The sequence below is a fragment of the Rhinoderma darwinii genome, chromosome 12 (assembly GCF_050947455.1).
Source record: "Rhinoderma darwinii isolate aRhiDar2 chromosome 12, aRhiDar2.hap1, whole genome shotgun sequence".
In the NCBI taxonomy this organism is placed as follows: domain Eukaryota; kingdom Metazoa; phylum Chordata; class Amphibia; order Anura; family Rhinodermatidae; genus Rhinoderma; species Rhinoderma darwinii.
In genome coordinates, this window is record NC_134698.1 from 15633946 (window position 1) to 15652242 (window position 18297).

Here is an 18297-nt window from a genome sequence, read left to right on the forward strand (position 1 = left end):
CCTGCAGATCACTGGAGTAGAACTAGAGGGCAATGGATTTCCCTGAATTCTGACTACTCAAGACCCTCCTTATCTAGACTGTCCTGTTCGGCCTTGTTCACATGGCGTGTATTCCATGCATATTTTACACGTCGAAAAACGCATCCTTTAAGGTTCCCATTGACATCTATGGGAAAATGAATTGTGGTACGAAGAGGGTTTTTTACGCGCGTATCAGGTCAATGCCTGGTGCGTAAATGGGAGTCCTAATTACACACCCAAAAAACACTTACGCCTGTACTTTAAGAAGCGCTTTGCAAAAAACGCTAGCGTTTTGATGCATTTACAGTGTTTTTTTTGTTTTTAACCCTGTGTGAACAGGACCTTACATAGATTGAAAAAGACACCAGTCCAACAAGTCCAATCTTTCTTAATCCATTACACGTCTTTCATTGCTACGTTGGTTATAACCCTTAATGCCATTTGTCCGTAAATAATCATCTGGCCTTTTATAAATGCTGACATTGTATCTGCTATCACTACCTCTTGGTGTAGGACATTCCATAGTTTGACTACTCTAACTGTAAAGAACCCCTTCCTATATTGATGTATGAAACGTCTTTCTTCCACACGCAATGATTGTCCCCTGGTCCTTTGTAAAGGACAGATTATGTTCCAGTTCTCTGTATGACCACACATATACTTGTACATGTTCATAAGATCACCTCTAAGACGCCTTTTTTTTTTTTTCCCGAGCTGAACAAGCCCAATTCCTCTAGCCTTTCCTAGGCTGGATTCACACGAGCATGTTCAGTCCGTAAAGGACGGAACGTATTTCGGCCGCAAGTCCCGGACCGAACACACTGTATGATGCTAGGAGTCCCTGCCTCGCTGCAGGACAACTGTCCCGTACTGTAATCATGTTTTCAGTACAGGACAGTAGTTCCACGGAGAGGCAGGGACTCCTAGCATCGTACATAACTATGATGCTAGGAGCCCGGCTCCCAGCAGTGTGTTCGGTCCAGGACTTGCGGTCTAAATACGTTCCGTCCTTTACGGACGTAACATGCTCGTGTGAACCCAGCCTAAGAATTACCTCCCAGTCCTTTTGAACCCTCTAGTTCTCCTATATCTTTTTTACAATGTGGAGCCCAAAACTGAATTCAATATTCAAGATGTGGCCTTACAAGGGATTTATACAGGGGTAATATTACATTTGAATCATAGGATTTTATCTCTTGTTTTATACATCCTAAAATCCTATTTTTGCTTTTGCTGCTGCCTCTTGACATTGAGTGTTGCTGCTTAGCTTATTTGTTACCAGAATACCCAGGTCCTTCTCTTGTTCTGTTCTCCCCAGTTTTATTCAATTTTTAATATATTTGTATTTATATTATTATTTCCTCCTAAGTCCATTACTTCACATTTATCAACATTAAATTTCACCTGCCACGTATTTTGCCCATGCTGACCGATGATCTAGGCCTTTCTGTAATATTTTATAGTCCGGTTGTATCCTGCAAAGTTTTGTATCGTCCGCAAAACTGAGATACGTTGCGCGTTGTCGGCCTCCCTGGCGCTGATACAGGACAGAAAGTTCATTCACTCTGAGAAGCCATTTTTTTTGTGGATACCTCCTACAGTCTGATTTCTTGGGGTGGTCATGGATGCCTGGATTAATAATCGTGGGTCTTGGCGCACGTTGTTATGCACTAAATAAAGAATTCTTCAACTCGGCTTCCTTATGTTTAGCAAAGAAGCCTGGGAGTTGTAGTAGGGATATTGTTGCAGGTCACATGGTCAAAAGGGAAGAAGTAATGGGAATAGCGGAAGGTATTGAAAGATTTTTTTTATTTTAAGAAACCGGTGTAGAATGTTTAGTTGGGGAAGGGTCATTTTGTTTGGCGGTTAGAATGCGGTTTTTAAGGGTCAGTTCACACGTTGCGTAAATACTGCGGTTTTTTAATTCAATAGGGAGGTAAATCCACAACAAATAGCAGTTTGCAGCGTGTTCCTACCGCCAGCTTGGCATCCTGGGATGATGGTTACATGGGATAAAACATCCTAAGAGGTGGGCATGGGTGGTGCTTCATCACATGTGACTGCCGCTGCAGCCAATCACAGGCTGCAGTGGTCTCCTGGGATGAAATGTCTTCCCAGGAGGCCGGCCTGGTGCTGCAGTTTTCTGCAGCGGACGTTCCGGGTGAAAAACTGCTCCATGGTTTGGTCTGTTTTTTTTTTTGCCTGGAATGACCTGCGGCGCACAGGGCGGATACACTGCATGCTTTTACGCAGCATGTCCGCCTTGTGTGAAATCCGCCTAAGGCTATATGCACCTATTGCGTGTTTTGCTGCGGAAAAAACGCAGGAGATTCGCAGGTAAAAATCACACCTAATCGTGTGGGTTTTGATGCGTCTTTCGGAGCGTCTTCATGCTGCGGGTTCTGGTGCGACTTTCCACGGCACTAGGCAGATGAATCCGCAAGCGGAAACTCAAGATAAATTGGCATGCTGCGGATTTTAAGATCCGCAGGTCCATTTCCGTCCCTGAAAAATAATGCGCCGCGTACATGAGGTTTCCTGGAATCGCTGCGGATTTGCTGCACGTAATACGCATCGTGTGCATTGAGCATTGGGGATAAGAATTTGTTCAAATTCTCACCATCAGTGTTTTTTTTAGACCGTTGTAAAATTGTCTAAAAAATTGGCATATCCCTAGGATAGAACATTGTTTCACGATCGGCGGGACTCCAACCTCCGGGACCACCACTGATCCTGAGAATAAATTAGATGTAGCACTGCATCCCTTTTTTTTTTTTACGGTTTTTCTGCCCAGCGGTGCTCCAAGTCACCCGGCTGTGATGGGAACTGCAGCCGGACAGATTCACTTCAATTAGGTGGTTGGGTGCAGGGAAAAAAACATTGAAAGGGATGCAGCACGGGGGAGAGCCTTAACCCCTTAATGACCAGCCTATTTTAGACCTTAATGACCAGGCTATTTTTTACGTTTTTCCATCGTCGCATTCCAAGAGCTATAACTCTTTTTTTATTTTTGCGTCGACATAGCTGTATAAGGTCTTGTTTTTTGCGGGATGAGTTGTATTTTTTAATAGAACCATTTTGAGGGACATATTCTTTATTGATTAACTTTTTATTAACTTTTTTTGGGGGGGAATAGAAAAAAATCTGACATTTCGCCACTTTTTTGCGTCCTAAATCTACACTGTTTACCGTGTGGTATAAATAACACTAAGTTTATTCAGCGGGTTGTTACGATTGCAACGATACCAAATTTGTATAGTTTTTGTATGTTTTACTACTTTTACACAGTAAAAACACTTTTTTTTTCAAAATTATTTGTTTTTGTGTCTCCATATTTGAAGAGCCGTAACATTTTTATTTTTTCGCCGATGCGGTTGTATGAGGGCTTTTTTTTGCGGGAAGACTTGTCGTTTTTATTGGTACCATTTTGGAGTAGATGCGACTTTTTGATCACTTTTTATAAAAAAATGTTAAAGTCAGGATTCACAGAAAACAGCAATTTTTCCATCGTTTTTTATTTAATTTTTTGCGGTGTTCACCGTGCGGGTTAAATAATGTAATAGATTTATAGTCGGGGTCGTTACGGACGCGGCGATACCAAATATGTGTAACTTTTGAACTTTATTTTGGTTTTTTAATAGTAAAGCAGTTTGTAAGGGGAAAAAGTGGGTTTTTCATTTTTTTTTTTTATTGACTTTATTAAACTTTTTTTTTTACTTTTTTACTAGTCCCACTAGGGGACTTTAATATGCGATTCTCCGATCGCTATCATAATACACTGAAATACTTTTGTATTGCAGTGTATTATGCCTGTCCGTTTAAAACGGACAGGCATCTGCTAGGTCATGCCATGCCTCCGGCATGATCTAGCAGGCAGTCGCTCCAGGCAGACCTGGGGGTCTTTATTAGGGCCCGGCTGCCATTGGAGACGCAGACACTCAGCGATCGTATCGCCGGGTGTCGGTGGGATGAGAGGGAGCTCCCTCCCTCTCTCCAAAACCACTCAGATGTGGTGCTCGCTATTGAGGGGTTAAACGGGTGAGATCGATACTAATATCGATCTCACCTGGCAGAGCAGGGACGCCCCCAGCCCTCAGCTACCTCTGGCAGCTGCGAGCAGGGAGATCTGACAGCTCCCTGCTCTGTTTACTTATTCCGATGCCGCGACGTAAAAAGTCTATGGCATCGGAATAAGGCCCGTTAGTGACCGACGTAAAAAGACTATGGGCCGGTCACGAACGGGTTAAAGAGAACCTTTCACTTCCCCATACATGTGCAGCATGTAATGAGCAGGGCTGTACAAACCCTGGGGCACTTTACATTTTTAATTTATTTTTTTCTTTCTATCTTCCTCCGTTATTTAGATATCGGTACCGTTATATTTGGCGCCCGATATTTAACCCCCCCCCCCCCCAAACTGTCAAGGGGGTGTGTTACTATGGCTGTGACACTGTCCAAGCAGATATGGACAGTGTTACAGCAAGAGCGAGGAGAGAGAGCGTGTGAGCGACCACATTCTTCAGCTTTCAAGATCAGTCTTCTGCCGAACTGGCAAGGGGGCGTGTCTCTGCTACGGACCGTGCAAGCTCTCCACAGCTCTTATACTGTCCGGAGCAGTGACACGCCCCCTTGCCAGTTCGGCAGAAGACTGATCTTGAAAGCTGAAGAGTAAGAGCGCGTGCGTGTGCACTCTCTCCAGCTCTTGCTGTAACACTGTCCATATCTGATTGGACAGTGTCACAGCCATTGTAACACGCCCACTTGACAGTTATGGGGCTTATTTAAATATCGAGCGCCAAATATAATGGCACCGATATCTAAATAACAGAGGAGGTTAGAAAAAAAATGTAACGTGCCCCAGGTTTTCTGCAGCCCTCCCCATTACATGCTGCACATGTATGGGGAGGTCAAAGGTTGAGCCCTGTATCTAATCCTCCTACACTGTGCAGTCGCTCAGAAAAAGGCTGCACACAGTGTAGGAGGTTTGAAGACATACAAACCCTTCCTTCTCCTGGCACTAGCCAGAAGAAGGGAGGGGGGATTGTGTGAGGACACTAGAGCGAGTGTGGCCACCCCAAATTTGCAGCATAAATCAATGAGGTTGCTTTACCACAGTGACCATGCTGCAATTTTGGGAATGGCTCCCTCTAGTGACCAGCACATGGAAATGTTATATATTAGAATCTAATTTATAATATTTCCGGATTTGTGAAAAAATTAAAACAATGTGTAATCACTTATATACTAAATGTTTAACAGAAAAAAAATAAAATAATTATAGCGCCACATTCCCTTTAAGTGTGTGTGTGTGTGTGTGTGTGTGTGTGTGTGTGTGTGTGTGTGTGTCAAGGTTGATGGTATTGAGCACCTTTACAAATTTTCTGCTGTTTGCTCGTCCTTTTGCCTAAAAAAATACTTTCTTGTTGACCAATTTATATCATGGTGTCCTAGTAAGTTGAAAAGCTACAAATGTGGCAAGTCTCATAGTCTACATGGGATAAATAAAAGAACCCAATGGACATGTCCCTCCACCCTGGACCACGGCCTGCCCAAATGGACATGTCCCTCCACCATGGACCACGGCCTGCCCCAAGATGGCCAACATACTCTAAAGCAAGTCAATGGGCCATCTCTCCCGACTACAGCCAGGAAAAAGCTAATCTTTTATATGCGCCAACCTGTGCAGCTTCGTTCCAGGCCGCACCAATCAAATCTTCTGAAAAGTCTGTGACCCCTCTGTTGAAGATTCTGTATCCTGTTCACAGTGTACATTTGAATTGGTTTGAAAAAAAAAAAGATTACTTTTTTACTGGAACTGTATGGTGTAAATGTAATAACGGAACCATACAATGAAATATTGCCATGATGAGAGTTTTTACTCCCTAGAAAGTCGTCCTCATCATTGCAAATATCTTACATCACGACATGGTAAATTCTCAGCGGACGCAAAAACATGTTCGTGTGCATGAGGCCTGAGTTCCAATGCTGCGGCAGCCACAACGGCCACATGAGTTTGTTGCTAATACAACGGTGTCAGCGGCTTGTTATAACCGCAGGGGGGGTGCGGTGTCGCTGGCTTTAGACCGCTGCAACGTGGGAGCGCAGCCATAGCACGGTAAGTAAAGTGAATAACATTGATTATACAACGGCACCTGACAAGGGGTGGACTATATTAGGCAGCAAGTGAACCGTCCATTCTTGAAGTTAATGTGTTGGAAGCAGGAAAAATGGGCGAGGGTTTGGATATATTCACACGGTGCGGTCACATCGGGGATATATTCACACGGTGCGGTCACATCGGGGATATATTCACACGGTGCGGTCACATCGGGGATATATTCACACGGTGCGGTCACATCGGTGATATATTCACACGTAAAATCGGTATATTGCAACAAAATCCTGCAGTGTTTGCGAAATAACTCCAAAACCAATGAATTTTGCCACACCGTGTGAATATGAGATCTAAGAGGCTTTGATAGTGGTCAAATTGTCACGTCTAGGCAACTGGGTCAGAAGATCTCCAAAACAGCAGGTCCTGTGGTGCGCTCCCGGTATCCGTGGTTAGTACCTACCAGAAGGGGTGCAAGGAGGACAACCACTGAACTGAAGACAGGGTCATAGTTGCCCAATACTAGAGGTATCTGCGGTTGTCACCATTGCTGGGGGGGTATCTGCGGTTGTCACCATTGCTGGGGGGGTATCTGCGGTTGTCACCATTGCTGGGGGGGTATCTGCGGTTGTCACCATTGCTGGGGGGGTATCTGCGGTTGTCACCATTACTGGGGGTATCTGCGGTTGTCACCATTACTGGGGGTATCTGCGGTTGTCACCATTGCTGGTGGTATCTGAGGTTGTCACCATTGCTGGGGGGTATCTGCGGTTGTCACCATTGCTGGGGGTATCTGCGGTTGTCACCATTGCTGGTGGTATCTGCGGTTGTCACCATTGCTGGGGGGTATCTGCGGTTGTCACCATTGCTGGGGGGTATCTGCGGTTGTCACCATTGCTGGGGGGTATCTGCGGTTGTCACCATTGCTGGGGGGGTATCTGCGGTTGTCACCATTGCTGGGGGGGTATCTGCGGTTGTCACCATTGCTGGGGGGTATCTGCGGTTGTCACCATTGCTGGGGGGTATCTGCGGTTGTCACCATTGCTGGGGGTATCTGCGGTTGTCACCATTGCTGGGGGGGTATCTGTGGTTGTCACCATTGCTGGGGGGTATCTGCGGTTGTCACCATTGCTGGGGGGGTATCTGCGGTTGTCACCATTGCTGGGGGGGTATCTGCGGTTGTCACCATTGCTGGGGGTATCTGTGGCCAGTTTTAGGCTTTTGGTGTACGGCCGCTGTATACGAGAGTGAAATCTCCCAACGCATACGCTGTACGTATAGCCCCGTTGTTTCCCATTGACTCCCAATATTTGAAAAACTGCACTGACAAATACTGACATGACACTTTTTTAGCATATGTAAAGCCCATTATATCATATAGACATGTTTGGCGTATACGTGGCGTGAACATGGGGTCCCTAGGGCCATAAAAATATGACATGTAAAGTATTTCCTGATTCCAGAAAACCACTGCATGTCCTAGTTAGAAATAACGGGATGTGTGAATTACATTTTCTCCACAGCAGACGCCATATGTGAACGCAGCTGTGACGGCCATTTTGTGGGAGACCGTGATGCTGAGCTCCAAGAAAATGTCTCCTGCGCAGGAGACAAGTAGCGCTGCGTCATTGTTCGGCCTCTGGGCGTCCCTGTCACATACCGGAAGAGGAAGCACAGGGGTGAAGCTGTGTTCCTGCCCCAGTCATGTCGGTTTTGGTGACTTTGCCTTCTCTTTCCAGATGGAGCTTTCTTCTGTCTCTCCTGGCGCTGTGCAGGGCGGACATGGAGGTGCTAAGCGCTGGCTCTGAGAGATTTAAGGTGGAAGGACGGGCGGTGGTCCCGGGAGTCAGACCTCAGGACTGGGTGAGCGGGGCCCGGGTGTTGGTGGACGGAGAGGAACACGTCGGTTTCCTGAGGTAAAGATTGTCATGGAGCTTTAACCATTTCACGTCGAGCAGTCAGCGCTCTGGATATAGGCCGTGTATCACTGAGCTGTAAATAACAGCTGGCCCTTTAAATCTTCACAATTATTCAAGGAGGCGGTCCCTACAGTTCCGGGGGTTATAAATCTTTCTCAGATGGTGTTTCAAGATCTCTGCTTGCTGTCAGTTACGAGACACTGACATATAGACAGAATGCCGTTCATGATATTCTTTCTGTTAAAACCACGGGAACCAAAATGGGACCACGACGGACCTCTTTTTAGGTGAATGGGGTCTAAGTGGTCGCCGTCCTGATCATTCATACCACACCATGACGCTAGTGAGAACAGAGCCCAAATTAGTGACCCTGAAGTCTGTTGGCCAATCAGAGCTTGTGGTGGTGTCTGAAGAGGCGAATACATGATTCTGATTGGCCAAGCCCAGGAGACCTTGCAGCCTTCAATAAAAGATTTCTAAGCCATGGAAATCCCAGGGAAACACCTGAGAAGACTGCAAAAAAACCCCTCTAATTTTCAGACTAATGTTTATTGCACTACGTTTTACAAATACGCCAGGAAAAGCTCCCGACATGTGGGTAAACGTATGCTGTGATGATACCTAACCGTGGCATGCGTCACCCATAGACGACTGGGTTAAAAAAAAAAAATGGCGCGGTGTACATGGTCCATGGTATAGTCCTGTGATCATGTGACCACGTGGATGTATATAGGGATTGTCTCAGGAGCTGGACACATGGTGATCAGTCGATCGCCCCCGCCGGCTCCCGTATGAAAGGGGTTATATGTGATGAGACAATCCTCGGCCAGCCAGACATTTACCCTACAGCGACCTCTGGAGGGGAAATGAAGTTTTACAATGCAGACATTGAGATGAATGGCTCTCCATACTGTGTCGGGGACCAAAACCAGGAACACTATAAACAGAAGAAATATATAACGGAAGGGCTTAACCCCTTCGTGCACCCAGATGTGCCATTTAGTCCTGGTGCGGGGTGATGTTTGGAGCGTGCTCCGTATGCAGCGGGCGTCAGCTGTATTTTACAGCTGACACCTGGGACTAACAGCCAGGAACAGCGATTGCGTCGCTCCTGGCTGTTTAACCCCTCAAATGCTGCGGTCAATTGCGACTGCAGCATCTGAGGCGTTGAAAAGAGGGGGGTGGTCCCTTCTGACAGCTCACTCCCCCTCGCAACGAGGATGGGGGGGGTGACGACTGTTGTCATGGCAGACCAGGGACCTAATGAATGTCCCCAGGACTGCCTTCACTCTGCTAAGCCCTCCCTGACTCAGGGCTTAACAGAAGCCGGTAAAAATGAAAATATGAAACATGTATTGTAACAGCGATCCAATGATCGCTGGTTCAAGTCCCCTAAGGGGACTAATAAAATGTGTAAAAAAAAGTAGTGTAAAAAAAAAAAAACCCTTTTCCTGGTTTTCCTCTAAAGTAATGTAAAAAAGTAAACAAGATTGGTATCGCTGCGTCCGTAAAAGTCTAAACTGTTACAATATAGCGTTATGTAACGCACACGGTGAACGGCGTAAAAAATGTAAACCGTCAAAACCTCTGTTTCTTGGTCAACTTAGCCCTCCAAAAAAATTCATTCAATCAAAAAATGGGACCGATAAAAACGACAGCTCGTCACGCAAAAAATAAGCCCTCACACCGCCCAATCCACGCAAAAATAAAAAGTTATGGCTTTCAAGATGTGGCGACACAAAACAATTTTATTATTTATTATTTTTAAAGGTAGTAAAATATATAAAAACCTAATATAAATTTGGTTTCACCGTAATCGTATTGAGACGCAGAACAAAGTTAAGTTGTCTTTTCTACCGCACAGTGAACGCGGTAAAAACAAAACCCAAAAAACAATGGAGGAATCCGTATTTCGGCTCCCAAATTTTTTTCCAGTTTCCCCAGTAAATTATCTGGTACTTTAGATGCGACCAATAGAAACTACAACTCCTCCCGCAAAATATAAGCCCTCACAGCGCTCTACTGACGGAAAAAGGAAAAAACGGAAATTAAAAATCAAAAAATAGCTCAGTCCTGAAGGAGTTAAAGTCTCTCCACCCGGATCGAATTGTGGATTTGGCACGCAAAATCAGCACTGTGTGAATAAGGCCTAAAAGGACCCAAAGAAAATCTCACAGTACGCGATTTATTGCTGAGAGGTGGTCACGACGAGTAACCTCTGATGGCGTGTGTGTATACACACACACACACACACACACACACACACACACACACACACACACACACACACACACACACACACACACACACACACACGGTTCACTATCGCGCTGGTCTGTACATCCTCCTGTTACTCTCTACATTTAGGACTGACGGCAGCTTTATGGTCCACGATGTTCCTTCCGGCTCCTACGTGGTGGACGTTATATCTCCGGCTTACCGCTTTGAACCTGTCCGTGTCGACATCACCTCCAAGGGAAAAATGAGGTAAGGTGATGATCTAGCGAGTGTCACGGAGCGATACCGCCCGGTGGGATGAGGGAGGGGCGCAGCATGGCGGCCTGGCTGTCAGCTGGTATTTTGGGAAGAGCCACAGCAAAGATAACGCATGTTGTAGGACTACGGACAGTATTTACGGATGGATGAAACCTACGGTCGTGCGCCTTTTACACGGGCCAAAGGTCGGGTGAACGACCATTCATATGAACCCTCGTTCCCGATGGTTACCTGTGTAAACCGGGCAAAGGTCAGGTGGTGAACGAGCAAACGCATGTTCATTGGCTGATCGCGTCTTTTATGTTGCCAAAAAAATGGTCGCTAGTCGGCAAAACACATCTCCCTGTGTAAACAAATGGATGTGCTGCCGGCACGGTGGAAATGCATGCGGACGAGCGATCGTAGTATTGATCTCAACTAAACGATCATTGCTCCTTTGGAAGGGATCAAGCGAGCGCCGATCGACAAACTGTTTGGCAATCGGCGCTCGTTTTAAGTGACGTCTTGGCTTAGGTCAATCTAGGGGTTTTCATGAATATATTCGATACAGTCCACGTATACCTCTGGTGGGGGATATATGACGCGGGTGATATAAGAGGGGTCTCTGCAGGGAGCACACGTTCCACGTCGTCGTCTTCAGACCTCGACCACAATCTCCTGACTGCTGTTTATGGTGGTCTGTAGCTTGTCTATGTCATGCAGGTTGTAGTAGACTCTTCTGTTTAGGGGCGGCGGTCAGTGATTCCGCCAGGAACATCATATTCGGAAACTACTCGCGATGCAATTCCCTCTTATTGTAGCGGAAGTTCCTCCACTTACCCCATTTTCTAGTTCTTGCTGTTTTTTATGACAGATTTTGTATGTTTTCTGACAAGATAGTTGTATAGAAGATTGTAAATCTGCAGCCGCTTCCTTACATCCATAGTAGAAATCCTCTAAAGCGCCGACCGTGTATTTACAGGAGTGTAGCTGTGTGGAGCTGATCAGAGTATTCTCCCCCCCCCCCCCCCCATGCAATCGGGCATGAACGCTCCAGCATTCCTCCCGGTGTTTATGTGCAGTCAGCATGTGAACGCTGCAGCCAATCAGAGGCCGTGGCGGTCATCTGCTGTATTCAGCGATGGCGCCATGATGCTGGGAATACGACACGTCACCGATAAGGCCTCTGATTGGCTGCAGAAGTGACGTGCTGGCCGTCTGTAAACTAACACAGGGAGGACCACCGAGTCGGCGCTGGGGAGAGAATAGGTGAAGACCGATTTAAATTACTTATTTTTTTGGACATTTGCAGAAATTTTTCCAAAAATGTTAACACTTTGGATCACCCCTAACTAGCGCTGCAGCCCCTTCATTCTCAGGTTCGATTGTCTGAACTTACTTTAGTGGGAAATTTCCTTTTATATATTCCCTATGAAATCTACCTTCCCTTTAGGGATCGGGTTGTTACATTGAATTTCCTTCAAGTCTATTGACGCTTTAATCTTTCCCAAGGGCAAGGTACGTAAATCACATCAAAACCTCAGAAGTGGTCCGCCTGCCGTACCCTCTTCAGATGAAATCGTCCGGACCCCCGTCCTACTTCATTAAGCGAGAGACCTGGGGATGGACTGACTTTCTCATGAACCCCATGGTAGGTGGTCCGTGTATATGTTTCTTCATAAACCTTGCATACTGCTTCCAGCACAGCTGTCACTCCACCTTTCAACATCCTGTTGTTTTTAGGTCCATATTTCTCCGTTTCTTAAAGGGGTTTTCCAGTTTTAGCCAATGAAGCTTAATCCCTGTAGAATGAAAAGCTCTACAATGCTCTAATACTCTGGGTTTCAATTCCTCACCATTTTGGAGGAGATTAGTTTGCGGTCAGTGAATAAGAACATTTATTTTCATTCAGAGACTGGAACCCTGTGGACGCCTAGTCCTGCTCTCCGCTGAGAAGTTGGCACAATTTATCCAGTCTGGACAATCCTCTGTGAGCTAAAGAGAAGGGGCAGACTTGCAGACTTGCAGGCCTTCATAAAACCCATGGGGGGATGGAGCCCCTCGTATTAACGGCTTAGATGCCTTGGTCGCTATTGACCGCAGCATCTAAGTGGTTGAACGGCCCGGGTCTAAGTTTTCTCCGATCCCGACCTGTGCAGTAAAGCGTCGGCTGTAAATTACGGCCTGAGTGTGAAGTGGGATTAGCCCGTTGGCCCGCTCCATACTCCCCAGTTACATCATATGTCGCCAAGCGGTCGAAGGAATTTTTCTTCCATCGTGATCGGATGTGCTGTCCATGCCTGACTGGGTCTCCCATCAATTCCAAGAACTGCAGCCTCTTCCGCTTTTATTTTTTTGGCTTTTTTTTTATGCATCTCCATTTCTGATCTTGCACTGTGTTGGGAAATTCAAGGACATGGGGCTGTGTACTTTCACTGGTCAGCAGTGGGGCTGTACTGGAAGGGGTTGCATCGCTTTACGCAGCACGGTGTTTATTCCGGGGAGGTAGGCGCCTATCGAGCTCTGTACATCTTATGTTACCTCTCTATATATCGTTTATTTAACCCTCGTTAGTAATATGAGATTTTGATGTGCGCAGGTGATGATGATGGTCCTGCCACTGCTGATCTTCGTGCTGCTCCCTAAAGTGGTGAACACCAGCGACCCAGAAATGAGGCGGGTGAGTATGAGTGAGCGTCCATAAGTGGCCTGGATGTCGGTCCGTACAGATGAGAATGGCTCTCCCGGGATCAATATCGTCATGTTCCTGCCTTAACCCCTTAGCGACCAGCCTATTTTAGGCCCTAATGACCAAGCTATTTTTTTTTTTCATTTTTCAATAGTCGCATTCAAAGAGCTATAACTTTTTTTATTTTTCAGAGGACTTCTTTTTTGCGGGATTAGTTGAACTTTTTAATGGCACCGTCTTGGGGTACATATAATTTTTTTGATTAACTTTTTTTTTGGGGGGGGGGGGATAGATAAAAAACCTCTAAAATTCCGCCATTGTTCTATGCGTTTTAAAGGGAATGTGTCGCTAGAAATGTTTTTGTTTTTTTTCATTTAAATAGTTAGTATATAAGTGATTACACTGTTTTAATTTTTTCACAAGTCAGGAAATATTATTATAAATTAGATTCTAATTTATAACCTTTCCATCTGCTGGTCACTAGAGGGAGCAATTCCCAAAATTGCAGCATTGGCATGTGGTAAAGCAACCTCATTGCTTTATGCTGCAAAATTGGAGAAGACCCACTCTCTCTAGTGTCCTCACACAATCCCCCTCCCTTATCCTGGCTAGTGCCAGGAGAAAGGAGGGGGTTGAATCTTCAAACCTCCTACACTGTGTGCCGCCATTTTCTGAGCAAATGCACAGTGTAGGAGGATTAGATACAGTGGTAATCACACACTAAAACACGAACATACACACACATAACTTACCTGCTCCTGCCGCCTCCGCTCCTATACATTGTGTCTTCGCTGTGGACCGGAAGTCGTCCTCTTACTGTCCGGCCGCAGCTTCCGGCCCAACATGAAAATGGCGCCGGATTTCGCTCTGCCGAAGACCTTCCTTTTGCTCTGTGTGGGAGCGGCACATGCACCGTTCCCACACAGATGGCGTACGCTGCAGTGAATGGAACGGCTCCCGTTCGCAATCTCTATGGGGCTGTATGTGCCGTATTCCATCAATGTATGTGTCGTTAATCGACACCTACAGAGATGAAAAAAAAAATGGCAGCCCCCATAGTGAAGTAAAAATAAGAAAAAAGTACAACACAAAAACACAAATAAATAAAATGTATTTTAATATCATACTAAAAGCAATATTATATAAGAAAAAAATTCGTGACACCTTCCTTTTAAATTGACGCCGTTCACTGTGTGGCATAAATAACATTGCTTACTCCTTTTTTTAGTCCCACTTAGGGACTTTACTATGTGATCTTCGGGTCGCTGCTATGATGCTTTGGTGTACTTAGTATAGCAGAGCATTATTGCCTGTCAGTGTAAGGGTATGTTCACACGGCCTATTTACGGACGTAATTCGGGCGTTTTTGCCCCGAATTACGTCTGAAAATAGCGCCTCAATAGCGCTGACAAACATCTGCCCATTGAAAGCAATGGGCAGACGTTTGTCTGTTCACACGAGGCGTCTATTTACGCGCCGCTGTCAAATGACGGCGCGCAAATAGACACCCGCGTCAAAGAAGTGACCTGTCACTTCTTTGGCTGTAATTGGAGCCGTTACTCATTGACTCCAATGAATAGCAGCGCCAATTACGCCCGTAATGGACGCGGCGTTCAAGCGCCTGCACATGTCGGTACGGCTGAAATTACGGGGATGTTTTCAGGCTGAAACATCCCCGTAATTTCAGCCGTTACGGACGCCCTCGTGTGAACATACCCTTACTCTGCCTCTGGCGCGTCCTAATATGCATATGCCCAGGGCAGACATGGGGGCTTTTATCAGGCCCCCGATCCATCACACCCCATCAGAGGCCCGCAATTGCATTTGCGGGCCGCCAATGGGTGACAGAAGGAGCTCCCTCTGTAAACAAGTTAAATGCTGCGGTCGCTATTGCCCGCGGCATTTAACCAGTTAAACGGCCATGATCTAAATAAACATGGATCGCGGGCGTTGGAGCAGGAGCCCGGCTGCCATCACACGGCCGAGCCCCGGGCAGGGCTTAGACTGGGCCGCCGTGAAAAGGCTTTTGGGTAGTCACTAAGGAGTTAATGTTTTTCTCCTTTCTTAAGGAAATGGAGCAGTCCATGAACATGTTGAACTCCAACCCCGAGCTGCCGGATGTTTCCGAATTCATGACCAGACTCTTTACATCAAAATCCTCCAGCAAGTCCAGCAGCGGAAGCAAAACCGGGAAGAGCGGAGTTGGGAAGAGGAGGTAGTGATACGTGAGCCCATAAGTAACCAAGTGTCGCCCCATGGAATTCACCTCCCAGAACTCATTCGCTCGCTCAAATATGTTGTAGATCATATGGATTTTTGCCTTTGTTTTTTTTCTTAGGAAACTGTACTATGTTTTGCGCTTTTTTTTTTTGTATGCGGCTCCGCGGGGATAATACATTAAATAATGCAACTGTTCTAAGGCTAAATGTATATTGATCTAGAGACCTATAGATGTGTGTCTTTATATACCTAGATATCTGCATGTACTCGAAGCCCAACGCCATGCCTGGGTAAGGGTTGGGCATTTAAAGGGTCTCCATTTACATTGGTGTCGGAACAATTCACATAAACAATTGTTTTTTGTTTTTATTTTTTATTTTTTTTTATGTTTACACAACACGATCTGTAGATGCGGCTGGAAACACAGCGTTTTCTTCGCTATACTGTTGTATAGTCCCTTAATAAATCTGTATTTATACTGTTAATAGATCTTTAGTAGCGTGGCATGAGATTAGAAAACATGGCTTCCTTCTTCCAGAAACCGCTCCACTCGGTATCATGGGCTGCGGCTGGTATTGAAGCTCAGTCCCGTTCACTTAAATAGGGCTGACCTGCAATACCAGATGCAGCCTGTAGGCGATAGTGGCGCAGTCTCTAGAAGAAACAGCCGAGTTTTCTAACTTTAAAGATAAATATGGGATTACTCTCCCTTCAAGTCTTAAAGGAACACTCCAGGCAAAACGGACGATTCAGGTTCACCTGGAGTATTGACTAATCCTTCCACCCCTGCAGGGGTCCATCATCGGGTACGCGATTTTTGAGATTGATGTGGGAGGTTTTGCTATGGTCTCCCTCCACATAGCCGGCACAACCACTGTTATCTTGCTCCACTCCTTGCGGTCCTGTCCTGTTTATCGTCTAGACAGGGCCGCAGGGAGAGCAGGATTTGTTGCATTATTGGCCTGCTTTTTTTTTTTTCACCGATTGATTGTCTATGGAACGAATAGCATTTGATGACGGTAATAACATGTAACAGAAGCTTAGTCACTTAATTTATATATTTATAATGTATGTCTGTAGAACATGAGAACAGCTGGTAATGAAAACTGAGCGTCCATTAAAATTTGAACCGATTTTTAAACCTGAGAAGGCTGTAGTTCTTTTCTTCGCTGTGTGAGTAATTGCCCCCCCAGTAAAGTCCGTCACACTTTTTTTTTCTTTTTTTCATATTGGTGGGTTTCCTGCTGACTGTAATGCAGTTTTTTTGGTCTCTCTCCTCGGGGTATAGGCTTAGGACTTAGGCTTTTGACAATGGCTGATGCCGCGTTAAACAATATTCATAAGAAAAAAAAAACTCATTCGAAATGCTATTGTTAATTATCCTCCCCTCTTTGCCAGAGTGACGATCAATTACAAAGAGCATCTCTCACTCTGGAGGTCCTGTCGTGTATTACACACAGCTCATTGATATGAATGGACACTGTGTAATGCTTCGTTTCCCCAGTGGTGGCGCTGCAGGGAAACTGAACTCTTACTTTCCCCACTGATCACTGGGGATCCCAGCAGGGGGACATTGTGATCAGATCAATATCAATGGAGCCTTCTTAAAAGGAGGGACTGTCAAAAAGCGGCCAGTTCCATAAAGACATGGGGGAACTTGACTAGTGTTGCACTATGCATCAATACTATTTAGAGGCCGTGCACCCTGAAACGATTCAATACTGTTAATTCATGTATTTCAATACTAAGCTGTGCGGCCGCACAGCTTAGTATTGTAATACATGAATGTAGTCTGAGCGGGGCATCCCCCCTTCTCATTTACCCCTTGAATCCTGCAGTCAGCTTTGATAGCAGAATTCAAGGTAATAGCGGCGAAGATCAGAGGTTTTTCTGATCTCCGCCGCTAGAGCCATTCCCCCCCCGCGCGCACGTGTGTGTGTGTGTTCAGTATGTTGTAATATGTCCGACGCTGCACTAATGAGCGCCGGCACTGAAGACAGAACACGGCGGGCGCACTGCAAAACTCCCCCATGTTTTGTCTTCAGTGCCAGAGCTCATTAGTGCAGCGCCTGCCGCATCACATGCTGACCGCGCGCACAGTTGATTAAGGGAGCGGGGCAATGTCTGTATTACACAGCCTCAGCCCCCCCTCATGGTGAAGATCAGAGAAACCTCATCTCCGCCGCTATTCTCCTGAATGCTGCGTTCAAAGCTGACCACCACTAGCATTCATGGGGAAATTGAGAAGAGCAGGGGGGTGCCCTTTGGATTGCATCACAGGGAAAGATGGGACATACCATATATGGGCAGACAGCCCAGGATCCTTTGATGGACGCCAGGGCTATCTGACCATATTTCTTGTTAGGGCATACTGAGGTATGTCCTAACAACTGCCTGTGTACAATCAGTATATAGATATACATTAAAGTTTAAAAATAAAAAAGTGATGTTAAATAAACAAAGTCTAAAAGAATACACAATTTTTTTTACAATAAACAATAAAAGCTTTATTACTTATTAATGTGAGGCTCGAGGTGTTATGGGATTAGTACCTCCATATGCCTCACATTAATAGTAATAAACCCCATCATGTACCTCACCCATTAACCCAATGTCCACTATGAATGTGAGGTACATGATGGGGTTAATTACTATTAATGTGGAGGTTCAAAATTAATCACACGTCAGAAAATGGAAGAAATTTTTTTTTCTTTATTGGCAAAGTTTTATTGGTATCGAGAATCGCAAAACGACACAAAGTATCGGTATTGTGACACCCCTAAACTTGGCATCAGCTGAACCATAAAACCTGCGCCCTGCAGTGGAACAAGTGTTGGTTATCTCATTGTCGTTTTGGACTA

General features: G+C 45.6%; 1 protein-coding gene across 1 annotated transcript; it reads left to right on the top strand.

Moving 5' to 3' along the window:
* The first annotated feature begins 7778 nt into the window (after positions 1-7778).
* Positions 7779-16585, top strand: EMC7 (ER membrane protein complex subunit 7). The gene is made up of 5 exons (XM_075844928.1): positions 7779-8049; positions 10420-10539; positions 12040-12178; positions 13127-13207; positions 15286-16585. The coding sequence occupies exons 1-5, from the start codon at positions 7838-7840 to the stop codon at positions 15433-15435; spliced, it is 702 nt and encodes a 233-aa protein (XP_075701043.1). The 5' UTR covers positions 7779-7837; the 3' UTR covers positions 15436-16585.
* Positions 16586-18297: the final 1712 nt, after the last annotated feature.